Genomic DNA, 21,366 nt, shown 5'->3' on the forward strand with positions numbered 1-21,366 from the left:
TAAGAGCATAATGAATCACGTGCTGCGTGAAGGCAACCAATAGACAAGCAGTGATGGGCCGGAGCCTATCAGATTACAAGGAACTTGTTCCACCAATCAGCGTGCAGGGGGCGGAGCCCGAATCCCGGAAACAGTGATCAATGTAAACAGACACATGGAGGTGCGGGGACCGGGGAGAGAGAGACAGCGGGAGGAGAGGAGACCGGGGAGAGAGAGGCAGCGGGAGGAGACCGGGGAGAGAGAGAGACAGACAGGAGGAGGAGGGGAGAGAGAGAGACACAGACACAGCGGGAGGAGGGGGGAGAGAGACACAGCGGGAGGAGGGGGGGAGAGAGACACAGCGGGAGGAGGGGGGGAGAGAGACACAGCGGGAGGAGGGGGGGAGAGAGACACAGCGGGAGGAGGGGGGGAGAGAGAGACACAGCGGGAGGAGGGGGGGAGAGAGAGACACAGCGGGAGGAGGGGGGGAGAGAGAGACACAGCGGGAGGAGGGGGGGAGAGAGAGACACAGCGGGAGGAGGGGGGGGAGAGAGACACAGCGGGAGGAGGGGGGGAGAGAGACACAGCGGGAGGAGGGGGGGAGAGAGACACAGCGGGAGGAGGGGGGAGAGAGAGACACAGCGGGAGGAGGGGGGGAGAGAGACACATCGGGAGGAGGGGGGGAGAGAGACACAGCGGGAGGAGGGGGGGAGAGAGACACAGCGGGAGGAGGGGGGAGAGAGAGACACAGCGGGAGGAGGGGGGGAGAGAGACACAGCGGGAGGAGGGGGGGAGAGAGACACAGCGGGAGGAGGGGGGTAGAGACAGACAGCGGGAGGAGGGGGGGAGACAGACATCGGGAGGAGGGGGGAGAGACAGACAGCGGGAGGAGGGGGGAGAGACAGACAGCGGGAGGAGGGGGGAGAGACAGACAGCGGGAGGAGGGGGGAGAGACAGACAGCGGGAGGAGGGGGGAGAGACAGACAGCGGGAGGAGGGGGGAGAGAGAGAGACAGCGGGAGGAGGGGGGAGAGAGACAGCGGGTGGAGGGGGAGAGAGACAGCGGCAGGAGAGGGACAGTGGGGGGAGAGAGAGAGACAGCGGGAGGAGGGGGGAGAGAGACAGCGGGAGGAGGGGGGAGAGAGACAGCGGGAGGAGGGGGAGAGAGAGAGACAGCGGGAGGAGGGGGAGAGAGAGAGACAGCGAGAGGAGGGGGACGGGGGGCAGCGAGAGGAGGGGGACGGGGGGCAGCGAGAGGAGGGGGACGGGGGGCAGTGGGAGGAGAGGGCTCCGTCCGCCTCTCTGTCCCGGGGCTTGCTGGGAAAAGATTGGGATTTTATTATTGTCATTTATAGTGTTAGTGTGTTTGTTCTTGTTTGTCACTGTGTGTCACCATCTGTGTGTGTGTGTCACGGTGTGCGTGTGTGACACCTCGACCCACTATGTGGTGCGTGTGTATGACCCTGCCACCCCGTTTGTGTGTGTGTGTGTGTGTGTGTATGACCCTGCCACCCCGTGTTACTCCATGACCCAGTGTTGTGTGTCCCCTCCGTCTCTTACGCATGCGGCTCTGTGTTGACCGTCCCCCATGGTGTCCCCGGCAGGTGACAAGAGGCTCTCTGCGGTGAGGGGACGCCACTCCCCGCCCTGCCCATGGATCTAGGTGCTGGGTTTGCAGCACAGGCTGAAGCTGAGCAGAGGTTTGATCTGTTGGAGGGCGCTCAGGGCACTGCTACCTTCCAGCCCCCGTCACAGGGCAGCGCCGCGAGACTCCACACACCCAGGTAAGATGCCCCCGCACCCTCTTCCTCGTCACCCCTCTGGATAATCTCATTGTCCTGTGTGTGTCGTTTAGTGGTCAGCCTGGGGCTGTCTTGCTCCTACCCGAGAAAGCGCCCACCTGCAGGAGGCGCCACAGATTCCTCTCCAACGGGCCCCTGACCCTGCCCAGCTCTGTTCGACGCCTCAACGGGCCCCAGCCAGAGCACTGGAAATCTGGGCAGCGTGACGAGAGACCCACGGGCAGGACTAAAGACCCCGGACATCAAGTGTGCGGTCCCCAGGACGCGGGCCCCCGCTGGGCAGCGCTGTCCGAGAGCCGCGTGACGGCGCTGTACGTGGAGCTGGTGAGGGAGCTGGAGGCCCAGGTGTCGGAGCTGCGTCAGATCCTGGCGTCTCGTAATGATGCGTTCGCTCTGAGAGAGCGTCGGGTCCGAGAGCTGGAGCAGGAAAACCAAGAGCTGAGGAGACACGTGCAGAGCCTGGAGGAGCAGAACGATGCTCTGTCCAACAGGAGGCCGGGGGAGGGAGGCCTGCAGCTGGGACCCAAGGACCGCGGCGTGGGTGAGACGCCATATCCACTCACACACGGGCGGACAGGGGCGGGCGGAGGGACAGGGGGACGCGGGGACACACGAGCCCGGAGGAGGGAGGCCTGCAGCTGGGACCCAAGGACCGTGGCGTGGGTGAGACGCCATATCCACTCACACACGGGCGGACGCGCGGGCGGACAGGGGCGGGCGGAGGGACGCGGGGGGACACGAGCCCGGGGGAGGGAGGCCTGCAGCTGGGACCCAAGGACCGCGGCGTGGGTGAGACGCCATATCCACTCACACATGGGCGGACAGGGGCGGGCGGAGGGACAGGGGGACGCGGGGACACACGAGCCCGGGGGAGGGAGGCCTGCAGCTGGGACCCAAGGACCGCAGCGTGGGTGAGACGCCATATCCACTCACACACGGGCGGACAGGGGCGGGCGGAGGGACAGGGGGACGCCGGGACACACGAGCCCGGGGGAGGGAGGCCTGCAGCTGGGACCCAAGGACCGCGGCGTGGGTGAGACGCCATATCCACTCACACACGGGCGGACAGGGGCGGGCGGAGGGACAGGGGGACGCCGGGACACACGAGCCCGGGGGAGGGAGGCCTGCAGCTGGGACCCAAGGACCGCGGCGTGGGTGAGACGCCATATCCACTCACACACGGACGGGCCCAGGGTGACCTCGCATAGCGCTCACTATAATCATTGCTGCGGAAGTAATTCGGGTCTCCGCTTTGTCTGCTCAGTGCGTTTTCTCTTTGTTCCTCTTGGATTCACTCCTGTGTCTCAGCGATTTGTCGCCATTTTGTCCCCTCAGTGGTCAACGAGAGTAACATCCGCTTCCTGAAGAGCCTGACGGGATTCCTGGAGACAAACTGTAACTCGCAGGTAACAGGAGAGACCAGAGGAGGGAGGCCTCCCACTGCAGGGTGACATTACACACCCAGCCTGTCCCTCCCACTGCAGGGTGATACTGACAGCGGGGAGACATTACACACCCAGCCTGTCCCTCCCACTGCAGGGTGACACTGACTGCGGGGAGACGTTACACACCCAGCCTGTCCCTCCCACTGCAGGGTGATACTGACAGCGGGGAGACATTACACATCCAGCCTGTCCCTCCCACTGGAGGGTGACACTGACAGCGGGGAGACATTACACACCCAGCCTGTCCCTCCCACTGCAGGATGATACTGACAGCGGGGAGACATTACACACCCAGCCTGTCCCTCCCACTGCAGGGTGATACTGACAGCGGGGAGACATTACACACCCAGCCTGTCCCTCCCACTGCAGGGTGATACTGACAGCGGGGAGACATTACACACCCAGCCTGTCCCTCCCACTGCAGGGTGATACTGACAGCGGGGAGACATTACACACCCAGCCTGTCCCTCCCACTGCAGGGTGACACTGACAGCGGGGAGACGTTACACACCCAGCCTGTCCCTCCCACTGCAGGGTGACACTGACAGCGGGGAGACGTTACACACCCAGCCTGTCCCTCCCACTGCAGGGTCACACTGACAGCGGGGAGACGTTACACACCCAGCCTGTCCCTCCCACTGCAGGGTCACACTGACAGCGGGGAGACGTTACACACCCAGCCTGTCCCTCCCACTGCAGGGTGATACTGACAGCGGGGAGACATTACACACCCAGCCTGTCCCTCCCACTGCAGGGTGACACTGACAGCGGGGAGACGTTACACACCCAGCCTGTCCCTCCCACTGCAGGGTGACACTGACAGCGGGGAGACATTACACACCCAGCCTGTCCCTCCCACTGCAGGGTGATACTGACAGCGGGGAGACATTACACACCCAGCCTGTCCCTCCCACTGCAGGGTGATACTGACAGCGGGGAGACATTACACACCCAGCCTGTCCCTCCCACTGCAGGGTCACACTGACAGCGGGGAGACATTACACACCCAGCCTGTCCCTCCCACTGCAGGGTGATACTGACAGCGGGGAGACATTACACACCCAGCCTGTCCCTCCCACTGCAGGGTGACACAGTTACACACCCAGCCTGCCCCTCCCACTGCAGGGTGACACAGTTACACACCCAGCCTGTCCCTCCCACTGCAGGGTAACACAGTTACACACCCAGCCTGTCCCTCCCACTGCAGGGTGACACAGTTATAGAGCCAGCCTGTCCCTCCCACTGCAGGGTGACACAGTTATAGAGCCAGCCTGTCCCTCCCACTGCAGGGTGACACAGTTATAGAGCCAGCATGGACATGGCACCCTGAGGAAGGGAGATCACTATTAGTGACCTGCATCCTTTGCTTCTCTCCAGCTCTCTCCTGTCCAGACTTGCTCCACCCCCCTCCCATTTCCTGAACCCAAATTCTCCCCCCCTGAGGTCCTGGCCTCCCCCGTGCTGCCCCCCCGGCAGGAGCCGCCCCTCCCCCACCCTCCAGCGGAGGGGTACGGTTCCTCCCCGGAGGGGATGCTGCGGGTCAGTGGCGTGACGAGCGGTTTCCAGTACTGGATGAATACGGAGGAGAGTGGAGAGAGCGCGCCCATGCTTCCCGAGCCCTGCGTGATGTGGGAGGAGGCGCTGCAGGAGACACTGCCAGACGGGACGCCGGCCTGGGCCTCCCCGCTGGAGGTTCGGGGACTCTGATCTAAACCTCTGTATATACACACAATACACACTGTGCCTGTATATATATATATATATATATATATATATATATATATATATATATATATATATATATCTATCTCCCCCTCTCTCCACACTGTGCCTGCACACCTCTCTATATTATCTGTATATGCACACCCCCTATATATACACACATACTGTGCCTGTATATATACACTGTTCCTGCACCTCTATATATTGTGTGTGTGTACACACACACACACACACACACACCCACCCTCTATATATATTACAAACCTCTGTATATGACTGCCTGAGCCTGCATCCCTTGCTCTGTGTACACACCTCTCCACACTGTGCCTGCACACGTCCTCTATATTATCTGTATATGCACACCCCCTATATATACACACATACTGTGCCTGCACACGTGTGTGTATGTGTACGCACACGTGTGTGTATGTGTACACACACACACACACACACACCCTGCACACCTCTATATATTACAAACCTCTGTATATGACTGCCTGAGCCTGCACCCCTTGCTCTGTGTATACACACACACACACTGCCTGAGCCTGCACCCCTTGCTCTGTGTATACACACACTGCCTGAGCCTGCACCCCTTGCTCTGTGTATACACACACACACTGCCTGAGCCTGCACCCCTTGCTCTGTGTGTATACACACACACACACACTGCCTGAGCCTGCATCCCTTGCTCTGTGCACACACCTCTCCTGACTGCACAGTAAGGCTGAGCCCCACTGAACGTTTCCTCCTGGTTGCAGGGTAACGGGCGCCCTAAGCTGGAGCTGGTACCCACGTCGGGGGTGTACATCACGTACCAGCAGCTGGAGGACCTGTCGCAGATCCCCCCGGACAAGCCCAAGCTGATGACGCGGCGGCTGCTGGATTACTTCTTCTCGCGGGAGACGCTGGCGCGATCCTCCGCCACCGGGCAGCGCATCGCCCACAACAACACCACCATGGAAAAGCCGCTGCGTCTGCCCGTCACCGTGGTGACTGCCATCAAAGGTCAGGGGTGATATGTGTCTCACCGCGTTATCACCGCTTCTTCACACGCCCGCACTTCTCCAATTGTGCTGTTCTATAATCGTGTGTGTGTGTGTGTGTGTTTTTAAAAACCTCTGTATCAACATGCACCACCCCCCCCCCAATCACCACCTCGGTCTCATCACCTCCTCTCCACCAAGATGCACCCCATCACCTCCTCTCCCCCAACATGCACCGCCCTCCCTCCCCCAACATGCACCGCCCTTCCTCCCCCATCGCCACCTCTCTATCAACATACACCCCCCTCCCTCCCCATCACCTCCTCTCCCGCCCATCACCTCCTCTCCCCCAACATGCACCGCCCTCCCTCCCCCAACATGCACCGCCCTTCTCCCCCATCGCCACCTCTCTATCAACATACACCCCCCTCCCTCCCCATCACCTCCTCTCCCGCCCATCACCTCCTCTCCACCAACATGCACCGCCCTCCCTCCCCCATCGCCACCTCTCTATCAACATACACCCCCCTCCCTCCCCCATCACCTCCTCTCCAAGATGCACCCCCTTCTCCACCAACATGCACCCCCATCACCTCCTTCTCCAACATGCACCCCCATCACCTCCTCTCCACCAGCATGCACCCCCTCCCTCCCCCATCACCTCCTCTCCACCAGCATGCACCCCCTCCCTCCCCCATCAACTCCTCTCCACCAACATGCAACCCCTCCCTCCCCCATCACCTCCTATCCACCAACATGCACCCATCCATCACCTCTCCACCCCCATCACCTCTCCACCCCCATCACCTCCTCTCCACCGCACCTTTCCTTTTTAATACCTTGGTATTTCTTTCCGCCTCTCTCTTCCTCTGTCTATACATTCCAGCTATCCGATTCTCCTTATCTGCCAGCAGGCTGTGTGTGTTATGATGGCACATACCGGCTACACACAGACGTACCGGCTACACACAGACATACCGGCGACACACAGACGTACCGGCTACACACAGACATACCGGCTACACACAGACGTACCGGCGACACACAGACGTACCGGCTACACACAGACGTACCGGCTACACACAGACGTACCGGCTGCACACAGACGTACCGGCTGCACACAGACGTACCGGCTGCACACAGACATACCGGCTGCACACAGACGTACCGGCGACACACAGACGTACCGGCGACACACAGACGTACCGGCGACACACAGACGTACCGGCGGCACACAGACGTACCGGCGGCACACAGACGTACCGGCGGCACACAGACGTACCGGCGGCACACAGACGTACCGGCCTCTGTCCCTTTTTTAATACATTATAATACATCCCACCTCTCTCTCGCAGAGTACGTGACGCGCGCCTGTGATTATATAATACATCCCACCTCTCTCTCGCAGAGTACGTGACGCGCGCCTGTGATTATATAATACATCCCACCTCTCTCTCGCAGAGTACGTGACGCGCGCCTGTGATTATATAATACATCCCACCTCTCTCTCGCAGAGTACGTGACGCGCGCCTGTGATTATATAATACATCCCACCTCTCTCTCGCAGAGTACGTGACGCGCGCCTGTGATTATATAATACATCCCACCTCTCTCTCGCAGAGTACGTGACGCGCGCCTGTGATTATATAATACATCCCACCTCTCTCTCGCAGAGTACGTGACGCGCGCCTGTGATTATATAATACATCCCACCTCTCTCTCGCAGAGTACGTGACGCGCGCCTGTGATTATATAATATACATCCCACCTCTCTCTCGCAGAGTACGTGACGCGCGCCTGTGATTATATAATACATCCCACCTCTCTCTCGCAGAGTACGTGACGCGCGCCTGTGATTATATAATACATCCCACCTCTCTCTCGCAGAGTACGTGACGCGCGCCTGTGATTATATAATATACATCCCACCTCTCTCTCGCAGAGTACGTGACGCGCGCCTGTGATTATATAATACATCCCACCTCTCTCTCGCAGAGTACGTGACGCGCGCCTGTGATTATATAATACATCCCACCTCTCTCTCGCAGAGTACGTGACGCGCGCCTGTGATTATATAATACATCCCACCTCTCTCTCGCAGAGTACGTGACGCGCGCCTGTGATTATATAATACATCCCACCTCTCTCTCGCAGAGTACGTGACGCGCGCCTGTGATTATATAATACATCCCACCTCTCTCTCGCAGAGTACGTGACGCGCGCCTGTGATTATATAATACATCCCACCTCTCTCTCGCAGAGTACGTGACGCGCGCCTGTGATTATATAATACATCCCACCTCTCTCTCGCAGAGTACGTGACGCGCGCCTGTGATTATATAATATATATCCCACCTCTCTCTCGCAGAGTACGTGACGCGCGCCTGTGATTATATAATACATCCCACCTCTCTCTCGCAGAGTACGTGACGCGCGCCTGTGATTATATAATACATCCCACCTCTCTCTCGCAGAGTACGTGACGCGCGCCTGTGATTATATAATACATCCCACCTCTCTCTCGCAGAGTACGTGACGCGCGCCTGTGATTATATAATATACATCCCACCTCTCTCTCGCAGAGTACGTGACGCGCGCCTGTGATTATATAATACATCCCGCCTCTCTCTCGCAGAGTACGTGACGCGCGCCTGTGATTATATAATACATCCCGCCTCTCTCTCGCAGAGTACGTGACGCGCGCCTGTGATTATATAATACATCCCACCTCTCTCTCGCAGAGTACGTGACGCGCGCCTGTGATTATATAATACATCCCACCTCTCTCTCGCAGAGTACGTGACGCGCGCCTGTGATTATATAATACATCCCACCTCTCTCTCACAGAGTACGTGACGCGCGCCTGTGATTATATAATACATCCCACCTCTCTCTCGCAGAGTACGTGACGCGCGCCTGTGATTATATAATACATCCCACCTCTCTCTCGCAGAGTACGTGACGCGCGCCTGTGATTATATAATACATCCCGCCTCTCTCTCGCAGAGTACGTGACGCGGGCCTGTGATTATATAATACATCCCGCCTCTCTCTCGCAGAGTACGTGACGCGCGCCTGTGATTATATAATACATCCCGCCTCTCTCTCGCAGAGTACGTGACGCGCGCCTGTGATTATATAATACATCCCGCCTCTCTCTCGCAGAGTACGTGACGCGCGCCTGTGATTATATAATACATCCTGCCTCTCTCTCGCAGAGTACGTGACGCGCGCCTGTGATTATATAATACATCCCGCCTCTCTCTCGCAGAGTACGTGACGCGCGCCTGTGATTATATAATACATCCCGCCTCTCTCTCGCAGAGTACGTGACGCGCGCCTGTGATTATATAATACATCCCACCTCTCTCTCACATCCCACCTCTCTCTCGCAGAGTACGTGACGCGCGCCTGTGGCCGTGGCTGTAACTTTAATGCCGTGATCAACAGCAAGTGCGGCACCTCCCGCCGCGCGGTCAAAAAGATGTCCATCCGCATCGACTGGAACGGAGGAGGGGGTCCGCACTGCCCCCGGACCACCGTGGCCGGCGCGGAGGATGTGATCTCCCTGTGAGACGGGGGGGACGGCCGTGCCATCGCTGCCACGGGGCCACAACACCCAATGTGTGTACATTACGCGCGCCCCTGCCAGCCCTGCAGGGGGCGGCGGCGGGCCTGCTTGGGGCAGCTCTACACTATGCCACATACAGGGATCCCGGTCACCTGCCCGCAGAGTACGAAGGGTTAATGTGCCCGGTATCATCTCCTTTGTAAATACCAGAATTTGGAGGCTGATCAAATGTAATAAATTGATCTTTTATACACTTCTTCTGTAAACTCGAGGGGCGGGGGGAGGGGATCAAATGCTCATATTGTGGGGGGGGGGGGATGAGATACTCACAGGGTGGGGGGAGGGGATCAAATGCTCATATTGTGGGGGGCGGGGTGAGATACTCAGGGTGGGGGGAGGGTATCAGATGCTCATATTGTGGGGGGCGGGGTGAGATACTCAGGGTGGGGGGAGGGTATCATGCTCATATTGTGGGGGGCGGGGTGAGATACTCAGGGTGGGGGGAGGGTATCAGATGCTCATATTGTGGGGGGCGGGGTGAGATACTCAGGGTGGGGGGAGGGTATCAGATGCTCATATTGTGGGGGGGAGGGGATCAAATGCTCATATTGTGGGTGGGGGGCTGAGATACTCAGGGTGGGGTGATGAAATATTCATTGGGAGGGGGGGGGATGAGATACTCACAGAGTGGGGGGAGGGTATCAAATGCTCATATTGGGGGGAAGAAGAGATACTTAGGGTGGGGGGAGGGGATCAGATGCTCATGGAGGGGTGCTACTCACGGGAGGGGGGGGGAGAAATGGGGGGGGACAGCAGCCAGTGTTGCAGCTCCCGTTCTAGCCTTTTTTAACCCTTTGTCAGCCAGGGGTTCCCACAGAGCAGGGCACACGCCCCCCCCTGGTTACCCGGTGCCCAGACACGCACGCAGCACGGGCATGGCTCGTCACGTGAGCTCACACTCAACAGGCCAGGCTCAGTCTCAACTTTAATAGCTCAAAAATAACCAGCAGTGTTGTGGGCACGCAGTGCCACGGAGCGAGTGTGTTATACACACTGCCACGGAGCGAGTATGTTACACATACACCACGCCACGGAGCGAGTATGTTACACATACACCACGCCACGGAGCGAGTTATACACTGTGCCTCGGAGAGTGTTACACACACTGTGCCACGGAGAGTTATACACACTGAGCGAGTATGTTACACCGCGCCACGGAGTGTTACACACACTGCCACGGAGAGTTACACACACTGAGCGAGTATGTTACACCGCGCCACGGAGTGTGTTATATACAGCGCTCCCCCCAGCACACTGCACTGAGGAGCATTAGCAGAGTATAGGGAGGGTGTGGGGGGGGGTGTGGGGAGTATAAGGCACCTTCCTGCAGGGGACTTATAACACTTTCGTGGCAGTATAAAAGTGGGAATGTGCTGGTCCGGCGGTCAGCCTGACACGTCGAGTCCACGTCTCTGGGGATTACGTTAACCCCCTCACTGCCACGGGACTTGTAGCAACGTTGCCTCCGCTGCCCGTGATGCTGCTCCTTATAATGACGCCGAGTATCTCTCGCCGTTTCAGGCCCTCAAGTCTTCTCCCCGTCAGAGGCAGCGCGGATAAGGGGGAGGAGCGCTGGGAATATTCGGGATCTCCGGTAATATAGAGCCGTGCTGAGCACCTCTCTGCCCCAGCGCACTCCCGGGACCACTTTAACCCCTTCACGCCCAGAGGCCTGCGACGCAATATCTCTGTCCCCTGCGGCCGTGGCAGGGATAATAGTGCGGTGTGGCGGGGGGTCTCCGGCGCGCATCGGGGAGGGATGGGGTCCATGTGTCATTTGCCGAGGCGCTCGGCCCCACACACGTGGCAGTGTCAGGCTGGGGGTACCACGTGGGGCCTCACAGCTTCTTGGCCACGAGGTGGGTCTTGAAGTGCTTGGTGAGGTGGTCGCTTCTCGTGAACTTCTTCGGGCAGCGTGGGCACTCAAAGCGCTTGTCACCTGCAAGGGGACACCGGAGAGGGATGTCATTCTGTGTCACCCACGTGTGAGTCTCTGTGGGCATCGCGTGTGTGTGTGTGTGTGTGTGTGTGTGTGTGTGTGTGTATGTGCTAGTTTGTGTCTGTGTATCCGCCTCGCTCAATCACACACTTGTGCATGTGTATCACACGCCTAAAGGCTGGACATCGTTTTACAAAGGAAAGGTATACAGGGATATACCAAATAAGTAACATGGGAAGGATGTTGATCCAGGGAGTAATCCGATTGCCAATATTTGGAGTCAGAAAGGAATTATTTTCCCCTTATGAGATATCATTGGATGATGTGTCACTGGGTTTTTTGTTCGCCTTCCTCTGGATCAATATACTGCAAGTACAGATATAGGATAAAGTATCTGTCGTCTGAATTTAGCACAGGTTGAACTTGATGGACGTACGTCTTTTTTCAACCTCATCTACTATGTAACCTGTTTGTGTGCCTGTCTGTTTGTATCACACACCTGTGTGCGTGCGTGTCTATCACACACACCTGTGTGCGAGTGTCTGTATCACACACCTACCTGTGTGTGCGTGCCTGTGTCATACCTGTGTGCGTGCGTGCATGTCTGTATCACACACCTGTGTGCGTGCCTGTGTGTGCGTGCATGCGTGTCTGTATCACACACCTGTGTGCGTGCATGCGTGTCTGTATCACACACCTGTGTGTGAGTGTCTGTATCACACACCTACCTGTGTGTGCGTACCTGTGTGTGTGTGTGCGTGTCTGTTTCACACACCTGTGTGTGTGCGTGTGTGCCTGTATCACACACGTGTGCGTGCGTGTCTGTTTCACACACGTGTGCGTGCGTGTCTGTATCACACACCTGTGCGCGTGCGTGTCTATCACACACCTGTGTGCGTGCGTGTCTGTATCACACACCTGTGTGCGTGCGTGTCTGTTTCACACACCTGTGTGCGTGCGTGTCTGTATCACACACCTGTGTGCGTGCGTGTCTGTATCACACACCTGTGTGCGTGCGTGTCTGTATCACACACCTGTGTGCGTGCTTGTCTGTTTCACACACCTGTGTGCGTGCGTGTCTGTATCACACACCTGTGTGCGTGCGTGTCTGTATCACATACCTGTGTGCGTGCGTGTCTGTATCACACACCTGTGTGCGTGCGTGCCTGTATCACACACCTGTGTGCGTGCGTGCCTGTATCACACATCTGTGTGCGTGCGTGCGTGCGTGTCTGTATCACACACCTGTGTGCGTGCGTGTCTGTATCACACACCTGTGTGCGTGCGTGCTTGTCTGTATCACACACCTGTGTGCGTGCGTGTCTGTATCACACCTGTGTGCGTGCGTGTCTGTATCACACACATTTGTGCGTGCGTGCGTGTCTGTATCACACACCTGTGTGCGTGCGTGTCTGTTTCACACACCTGTGTGCGTGCGTGTCTGTTTCACACACCTGCGTGCGTGTCTGTATGTAGCGGTAGGGAGGGTTTGGCCCGGGGTTAACGGGGTTACCCCCCAAGGGCCCCCCTCTAACGTCGCCAGGGAGACAAGGGGTTAACTGGGCTGAGGCCCAGAAATGTGATTTTACCCTTGTTATAACCTGTAAATGTATTCTTCCCTGTTCCATTGTAATGTCTGGGTTAATCAGTACCTGGATAACACACACACTGGGTCATCAGGGGTTAATTGTGTAAGCCCAGTGGGCTAGTTAATGCGTTATCTGTGTATTCCCTTTGCCTCATGGGCCTGCAACTGCCTGTGCCCGCAAGGTATTCTGAGCCTTGGGGTACAGCCTCCGGGTCACCCCCCAAGTACACACATATTAAAAATATAACTTTGTCATAAGAGGGACATATATTTTTGATAAAGTGACTTTTTGCAGTTTTTGAAATACACAGGCAGAATGCTAATAATGGTGTGCTAATGTACAGGCAGAATGCCTGTCTTTGTAATGCGTAAGGAACCAAATGGTGCCTCATATGAGTATTCACGTTTGACATTCACTGGAAGTGTATATCAACAGAGAGGTGTGATACATAGCTCAAGAAGTAATTACCTAATTGTTTATGCAAGGAGCAATAGCCCACTTCAAAAGGTTTTATTGATGGGGCCAGGGGGGGGGCTACCCCCAACAGGATATCAAAAGTGAGCAACTTTATTAAATATAAGAATACTATGAGATGTCCTTGGCTGAAAAGGATAAGAATTACATATGTGTATCCGTTGGATGTAGCCCATCGTTTTGAGGCTAAACATTGTACATTTACCTGTTACGAAATGCCAGATATTAATATCTCTATTAATGTTCATATTACAATGTAATTTTTGGTCTTCCTGCCCGCGTCAGGTGCCACCCTAATATATCTCACCTGACTGTGTGCATTACGGAACGGAAGTTATGCAATGATTTGCAGTAAATATGAAATTTTGGTTGAAGTTCTCAGAAACTGCAGCCCCCCTGCTATGATAATGAGCAGGGAAGAGGATGCCTTTGTAAACGTGGTAACTCACATTTACACACCAAGGTTTCCTGCAGGAGTGAACATGACAAATGTCCACCCTGCTTCAAAGGGTTTATTGATGGGGGGGCTACCCAAGCTGGAAGTCCCAAAATGAGCTTCAAAAGCTTCCAAGGGACATTTGCTAGCCGTCTCGGCACCTAAGGTTACAGATAGAGGGACAAACGGTATATAAAGTAGCTGTCCACCCTCTATCAATGTGTTCATGTTGTTCATGCAAAGTCTGCAGGCCTGCATGTCATCAGGCCTGTTGTTCTATACCATCTTGATTGCTGAGAAGAAATGCCATGCAATGTCTTGGGCTGATTGCTGGATGAAACTGCCAGTTCAGATGGGACTGTTTTCATTATTTTCATCTTTTACGTAAGTGTCTATATTTTGCCTGTTATTGTATTATCTGTTGTGTTCACCTTTATCAAGGAATAAATTCTATTTATCATATCTAAGTCTCGTCCCAGTTCAAACCCAGGTATATATATATATTTATATATATAGTTTTTGGTGTAAAATTACAGCCTGTCGCAAGCTCTCGTGACACTGTATCACACACCTGCGTGCGTGCGTGTCTGTATCACACACCTGTGTGCGTGCGTGTCTGTATCACACACCTGTGTGCGTGCGTGCCTGTGTGTGCGTGCGTGCCTGTATCACACACCTGTGTGCGTGCGTGTCTGTATCACACACCTGTGTGCGTGCGTGCCTGTATCACACACCTGTGTGCGTGCGTGCGTGTCTCTGCAGCTCATCGCTGCGTGTGAACCTCTTGCTGCAGAACACCCAGTTGCAGGCGAAGGGTCTCTCGCCGGTGTGCAGGCGAACGTGCGCACGCAGCAGCGACGTCTTCCGGAACGTTTTCCCGCACTCAGGGATGTAACACACGTGTTTCTTCTTCCCCTGGGACCCCAACCTGTGAGAGACAGACAGCGTCTCTCCTCTGTCCACCGCCCTCACCTCTCCCTCCCATCCACCGCCCTCACCTCTCCCTCCCATCCACCGCCCTCACCTCTCCCTCCCATCCACCGCCCTCACCTCTCCCTCCCATCCACCGCCCTCACCTCTCCCTCCCATCCACCGGCCTCACCTCTCCCCTCCCATTTACCGCCCTCACCTCTCCCCTCCCATTTACCGCCCTCACCTCTCCCCTCCCATCCACCGCCCTCACCTCTCCCCTCCCATCCACCGCCCTCACCTCTCCCCTCCACCGCCCTCACCTCTCCCCTCCACCGCCCTCACCTCTCCCTCCCATCCACCGCCCTCACCTCTCCCTCCCATCCACCGGCCTCACCTCTCCCCTCCCATTTACCGCCCTCACCTCTCCCCTCCCATTTACCGCCCTCACCTCTCCCCTCCCATCCACCGCCCTCACCTCTCCCCTCCACCGCCCTCACCTCTCCCCTCCACCGCCCTCACCTCTCCCTCCCATCCACCGCCCTCACCTCTCCCTCCCATCCACCGCCCTCACCTCTCCCTCCCACCCACCGCCCTCACCTCTCCCTCCCATCCACCGCCCATACCTCTCCCTCCCATCCACCGCCCTCACCTCTCCCTCCCATCCACCGCCCTCACCTCTCCCTCCCATCCACCGCCCTCACCTCTCCCTCCCATCCACCGCCCTCACCTCTCCCTCCCATCCACCGCCCTCACCTCTCCCTCCCATCCACCGCCCTCACCTCTCCCTCCCATCCACCGCCCTCACCTCTCCCTCCCATCCACCGCCCTCACCTCTCCCTCCCATCCACCGCCCTCACCTCTCCCTCCCATCCACCGCCCTCACCTCTCCCTCCCATCCACCGCCCTCACCTCTCCCTCCCATCCACCGCCCTCACCTCTCCCTCCCATCCACAGCCCTCACCTCTCCCTCCCATCCACCGCCCTCACCTCTCCCTCCCATCCACCGCCCTCACCTCTCCCTCCCATCCACCGCCCTCACCTCTCCCCTCCCATCCACCGCCCTCACCTCTCCCTCCCATCCACCGCCCTCACCTCTCCCTCCCATCCACCGCCCTCACCTCTCCCTCCCATCCACCGCCCTCACCTCTCACTCCCATCCACCGCCCTCACCTCTCCCTCCCATCCACCGCCCTCACCTCTCCCTCCCATCCACCGCCCTCACCTCTCCCTCCCATCCACCGCCCTCACCTCTCCCTCCCATCCACCGCCCTCACCTCTCCCTCCCATCCACCGCCCTCACCTCTCCCTCCCATCCACCGCCCTCACCTCTCCCTCCCATCCACCGCCCTCACCTCTCCCTCCCATCCACCGCCCTCACCTCTCCCTCCCATCCACCGCCCTCACCTCTCCCTCCCATCCACCGCCCTCACCTCTCCCTCCCATCCACAGCCCTCACCTCTCCCTCCCATCTACCGCCCTCACCTCTCCCTCCCATCCACCGCCCTCACCTCTCCCTCCCATCCACCGCCCTCACCTCTCCCCTCCCATCCACCGCCCTCACCTCTACCCACTCATCCACCGCCCTCACCTCCCCCTCCCTCACCTCCCCCTCCCATCCACCGCCCTCACCTCTCCCCTCCCATCCACCGCCCTCACCTCTCCCTCCCATCCACCGCCCTCACCTCTCCCTCCCATCCACTGCCCTCACCTCTCCCCTCCCATCCACTGCCCTCACCTCTCCCCTCCCATCCACCGCCCTCACCTCTCCCCTCTCATCCACCGCCCTCACCTCTCCCCTCCCATCCACCGCCATCACCTCTCCCTCCCATCCACCGCCCTCACCTCTCCCCTCCCATCCGCCGCCCTCACCTCTCCCCTCCCATCCACTGCCCTCACCTCTCCCCTCCCATCCGCCGCACTCACCTCTCCCCTCCCATCCGCCGCACTCACCTCTCCCCTCCCATCCGCCGCACTCACCTCTCCCCTCCCATCCACCGCCCTCATCTCTCCCCTCCCATCCACCGCCCTCACCCCTCCCCTCCCATCCGCCGCACTCACCTCTCCCCTCCCCTCCACCGCCCTCACCTCTCCCCTTCCATCCACCGCCCTCACCTCTACCCTCCCATCCACCGCCCTCACCTCTCCCCTCCCATACACCGCTCCCCTCCCATACACCGCTCTCACCTCTCCCCTCCCATACACCGCCCTCATCTCCCATGCACCCCCCCTCTCACCTCTTCTCCCCTTCCTTGCAGTTAGGACACGTGCAGGCCATGCGCCTCCCCCCTCTCTCACCTCTTCTCCCCTTCTTTGCAGTTAGGACACGTGCAGGCCATGCGCCTCCCCCCCCCTCTCACCTCTTCTCCCCTTCCTTGCAGTTAGGACACGTGCAGGCCATGCGCCTCCCCCTCTCTCACCTCTTCTCCCCTTCCTTGCAGTTAGGACACGTGCAGGCCATGCGCCTCCCCCTCTCTCATCTCTTCTCCCCTTCCTTGCAGTTAGGACACGTGCAGGCCATGCGCCTCCCCCCCCCCTCACCTCTTCTCCCCTTCCTTGCAGTTAGGACATGTGCAGGCCATGCGCCTCCCCCTCTCTCACCTCTTCTCCCCTTCCTTGCAGTTAGGACACGTGCAGGCCATGCGCCTCCCCTCTCTCTCACCTCTTCTCCCCTTCCTTGCAGTTAGGACACGTACAGGCCATGCGCCTCCCCACCCTCTCTCACCTCTTCTCCCCTTCCTTGCAGTTAGGACACGTGCAGGCCATGCGCCTCCCCCCCCTCTCACCTCTTCTCCCCTTCCTTGGTTAGGACACGTGCAGGCCATGCGCCTCCCCCTCTCTCTCACCTCTTCTCCCCTTCCTTGCAGTTAGGACACGTACAGGCCATGCGCCTCCCCACCCTCTCTCACCTCTTCTCCCCTTCCTTGCAGTTAGGACACGTGCAGGCCATGCGCCTCCCCCCCCCTCTCACCTCTTCTCCCCTTCCTTGCAGTTAGGACACGTGCAGGCCATGCGCCTCCCCCTCTCTCTCTCACCTCTTCTCCCCTTCCTTGCAGTTAGGACACGTGCAGGCCATGCGCCTCCCCCTCTCTCTCACCTCTTCTCCCCTTCCTTGCAGTTAGGACACGTGCAGGCCATGCGCCTCCCCCCTCTCTCACCTCTTCTCCCCTTCCTTGCAGTTAGGACACGTGCAGGCCATGCGCCTCCCCCCCTCTCTCACCTCTTCTCCCCTTCCTTGCAGTTAGGACACGTGCAGGCCATGCGCCTCCCCCTCTCTCTCACCTCTTCTCCCCTTCCTTGCAGTTAGGACACGTGCAGGCCATGCGCCTCCCCCTCTCTCACCTCTTCTCCCCTTCCTTGCAGTTAGGACACGTGCAGGCCATGCGCCTCCCCCTCTCTCACCTCTTCTCCCCTTCCTTGCAGTTAGGACACGTGCAGGCCATGCGCCTCCCCCCCTCTCACCTCTTCTCCCCTTCCTTGCAGTTAGGACATGTGCAGGCCATGCGCCTCCCCCTCTCTCACCTCTTCTCCCCTTCCTTGCAGTTAGGACACGTGCAGGCCATGCGCCTCCCCTCTCTCTCACCTCTTCTCCCCTTCCTTGCAGTTAGGACACGTACAGGCCATGCGCCTCCCCACCCTCTCTCACCTCTTCTCCCCTTCCTTGCAGTTAGGACACGTGCAGGCCATGCGCCTCCCCCCCCTCTCACCTCTTCTCCCCTTCCTTGGTTAGGACACGTGCAGGCCATGCGCCTCCCCCTCTCTCTCACCTCTTCTCCCCTTCCTTGCAGTTAGGACACGTACAGGCCATGCGCCTCCCCACCCTCTCTCACCTCTTCTCCCCTTCCTTGCAGTTAGGACACGTGCAGGCCATGCGCCTCCCCCCCCCCTCTCACCTCTTCTCCCCTTCCTTGCAGTTAGGACACGTGCAGGCCATGCGCCTCCCCCTCTCTCTCTCACCTCTTCTCCCCTTCCTTGCAGTTAGGACACGTGCAGGCCATGCGCCTCCCCCTCTCTCTCACCTCTTCTCCCCTTCCTTGCAGTTAGGACACGTGCAGGCCATGCGCCTCCCCCCTCTCTCACCTCTTCTCCCCTTCCTTGCAGTTAGGACACGTGCAGGCCATGCGCCTCCCCCCCTCTCTCACCTCTTCTCCCCTTCCTTGCAGTTAGGACACGTGCAGGCCATGCGCCTCCCCCTCTCTCTCACCTCTTCTCCCCTTCCTTGCAGTTAGGACACGTGCAGGCCATGCGCCTCCCCCTCTCTCTCTCACCTCTTCTCCCCTTCCTTGCAGTTAGGACACGTGCAGGCCTTGCAGTTAGGACACGTGCAGGCCATGCGCCTCCCCCTCTCTCTCTCACCTCTTCTCCCCTTCCTTGCAGTTAGGACACGTGCAGGCCTTGCGCCTCCCCACCCTCTCTCACCTCTTCTCCCCTTCCTTGCAGTTAGGACACGTGCAGGCCATGCGCCTCCCCCCCTCTTCTCCCCTTCCTTGCAGTTAGGACACGTGCAGGCCATGCGCCTCCCCCTCTCTCACCTCTTCTCCCCTTCCTTGCAGTTAGGACACGTGCAGGCCATGCGCCTCCCCACCCTCTCTCACCTCTTCTCCCCTTCCTTGCAGTTAGGACACGTGCAGGCCATGCGCCTCCCCACCCTCTCTCACCTCTTCTCCCCTTCCTTGCAGTTAGGACACGTGCAGGCCATGCGCCTCCCCCTCTCTCACCTCGTCTCCCCTTCCTTGCAGTTAGGACACGTGCAGGCCATGCGCCTCCCCCCCCTCTCACCTCTTCTCCCCTTCCTTGCAGTTAGGACACGTGCAGGCCATGCGCCTCCCCCTCTCTCTCACCTCTTCTCCCCTTCCTTGCAGTTAGGACACGTGCAGGCCATGCGCCTCCCCCCCCCTCTCACCTCTTCTCCACTTCCTTGCAGTTAGGACACGTGCAGGCCATGCGCCTCCCCCTCTCTCTCACCTCTTCTCCCCTTCCTTGCAGTTAGGACACGTGCAGGCCATGCGCCTCCCCCTCTCTCTCACCTCTTCTCCCCTTCCTTGCAGTTAGGACACGTGCAGGCCATGCGCCTCCCCACCCTCTTCTCACCTCTTCTCCACTTCCTTGCAGTTAGGACACGTGCAGGCCATGCGCCTCCCCACCCTCTCTCACCTCTTCTCCCCTTCCTTGCAGTTAGGACACGTGCAGGCCATGCGCCTCCCCCTCTCTCTCACCTCTTCTCCCCTTCCTTGCAGTTAGGACACGTGCAGGCCATGCGCCTCCCCCTCTCTCTCTCACCTCTTCTCCCCTTCCTTGCAGTTAGGACACGTGCAGGCCATGCGCCTCCCCCCTCTCTCTCTCACCTCTTCTCCCCTTCCTTGCAGTTAGGACACGTGCAGGCCATGCGCCTCCCCCCCCCTCTCACCTCTTCTCCCCTTCCTTGCAGTTAGGACACGTGCAGGCCATGCGCCTCCCCCTCTCTCTCACCTCTTCTCCCCTTCCTTGCAGTTAGGACACGTGCAGGCCATGCGCCTCCCCCTCTCTCTCACCTCTTCTCCCCTTCCTTGCAGTTAGGACACGTGCAGGCCATGCGCCTCCCCCCCCTCTCACCTCTTCTCCCCTTCCTTGCAGTTAGGACACGTGCAGGCCATGCGCCTCCCCCCCCTCTCACCTCTTCTCCCCTTCCTTGCAGTTAGGACACGTGCAGGCCATGCGACGCCTCTTCTCTCCGGGCTGCAGCTCCCCAGACAGCGCCTGTTCCATCTGTAGCTGGATCTGTGAGGGGCTGAGGCCGCTGATGGCCACGGTGCTGCTGGGCGTGTTCTGCACGGTGAGCTGCGGTTGCCCTGAGGAGACCAGGCCGGTCACGTACACACGGTGTTGGTGATGGTGTACCCCTTGCACCTGTACCCCGTTGATGTTGTGTATGTATATATATATATATAACTGCAGCACACACACACACACACACACACGTACCCGCGGTGTTGGTGATGGTGACGGGTACCCCTTGCACCTGTACCCCGTTGATGCTGTGTATGTATATATATATATAACTGCAGCACACACACACGCACGCACACACACACACACACACACACACACACACACACACACACACACGTACCCGCGGTGTTGGTGATGGTGACAGGTACCCCTTGCACCTGTACCCCGTTGATGCTGTGTATATATATATATATATATATATATATATAACTGCAGCACACACACACACACACACACACACACGTACCCGCGGTGTTGGTGATGGTGACAGGTACCCCTTGCACCTGTACCCCGTTGATGCTGTGTATATATATATATATATATATATATATATATAACTGCAGCACACACACACACACACACACACACACACGTACCCGCGGTGTTGGTGATGGTGACGGGGACCCCTTGCACCTGTACCCCGTTGATGCTGTGTATGTATATATATATATAACTGCAGCACACAC

At 58.4% G+C, this 21,366-nt stretch overlaps 2 protein-coding genes across 3 annotated transcripts in view; one reads left to right on the top strand and one right to left on the bottom strand.

Moving 5' to 3' along the window:
* The first annotated feature begins 53 nt into the window (after positions 1–53).
* On the top strand, positions 54–9,757 carry LOC142474873 (uncharacterized). 2 transcript variants are annotated; one of them, XM_075581016.1, is made up of 7 exons: positions 54–160; positions 1,583–1,762; positions 1,834–2,321; positions 3,116–3,186; positions 4,603–4,917; positions 5,709–5,955; positions 9,329–9,757. In XM_075581016.1, the coding sequence occupies exons 2-7, from the start codon at positions 1,632–1,634 to the stop codon at positions 9,505–9,507; spliced, it is 1,431 nt and encodes a 476-aa protein (XP_075437131.1). In that variant the 5' UTR covers positions 54–160; positions 1,583–1,631; the 3' UTR covers positions 9,508–9,757. The 2 variants fall into 2 exon arrangements, with proteins under 2 accessions (XP_075437131.1, XP_075437132.1); XM_075581017.1 differs by having other exon boundaries at positions 121–142.
* A 1,506-nt stretch (positions 9,758–11,263) lies between these two features.
* The window catches only part of SP2 (Sp2 transcription factor), a 20,394-nt gene continuing 10,291 nt past the window's right edge, over positions 11,264–21,366 (bottom strand). Inside the window, 3 exon segments of the mRNA XM_075581019.1 lie at positions 11,264–11,503; positions 14,737–14,930; positions 20,565–20,739. Coding sequence (XP_075437134.1) covers positions 11,403–11,503; positions 14,737–14,930; positions 20,565–20,739 — 470 coding nt within the window. The 3' untranslated portion in view covers positions 11,264–11,402.

Source organism: Ascaphus truei (assembly GCF_040206685.1).
Source record: "Ascaphus truei isolate aAscTru1 chromosome 23 unlocalized genomic scaffold, aAscTru1.hap1 SUPER_23_unloc_2, whole genome shotgun sequence".
Taxonomy (NCBI): domain Eukaryota; kingdom Metazoa; phylum Chordata; class Amphibia; order Anura; family Ascaphidae; genus Ascaphus; species Ascaphus truei.

Coding starts and splice junctions, on each gene's coding strand:
- LOC142474873 (XM_075581016.1), top strand. CDS start 1,632: ATGGATCTAGGTGCTGGGTTTGCAGCACAGGCTGAAGCTGAGCAGAGG. Junction 1,763..1,833: donor GCGAGACTCCACACACCCAG/GTAAGATGCCCC, acceptor TGTGTCGTTTAG/TGGTCAGCCTGGGGCTGTCT. Junction 3,187..4,602: donor AGACAAACTGTAACTCGCAG/GTAACAGGAGAG, acceptor GCTTCTCTCCAG/CTCTCTCCTGTCCAGACTTG.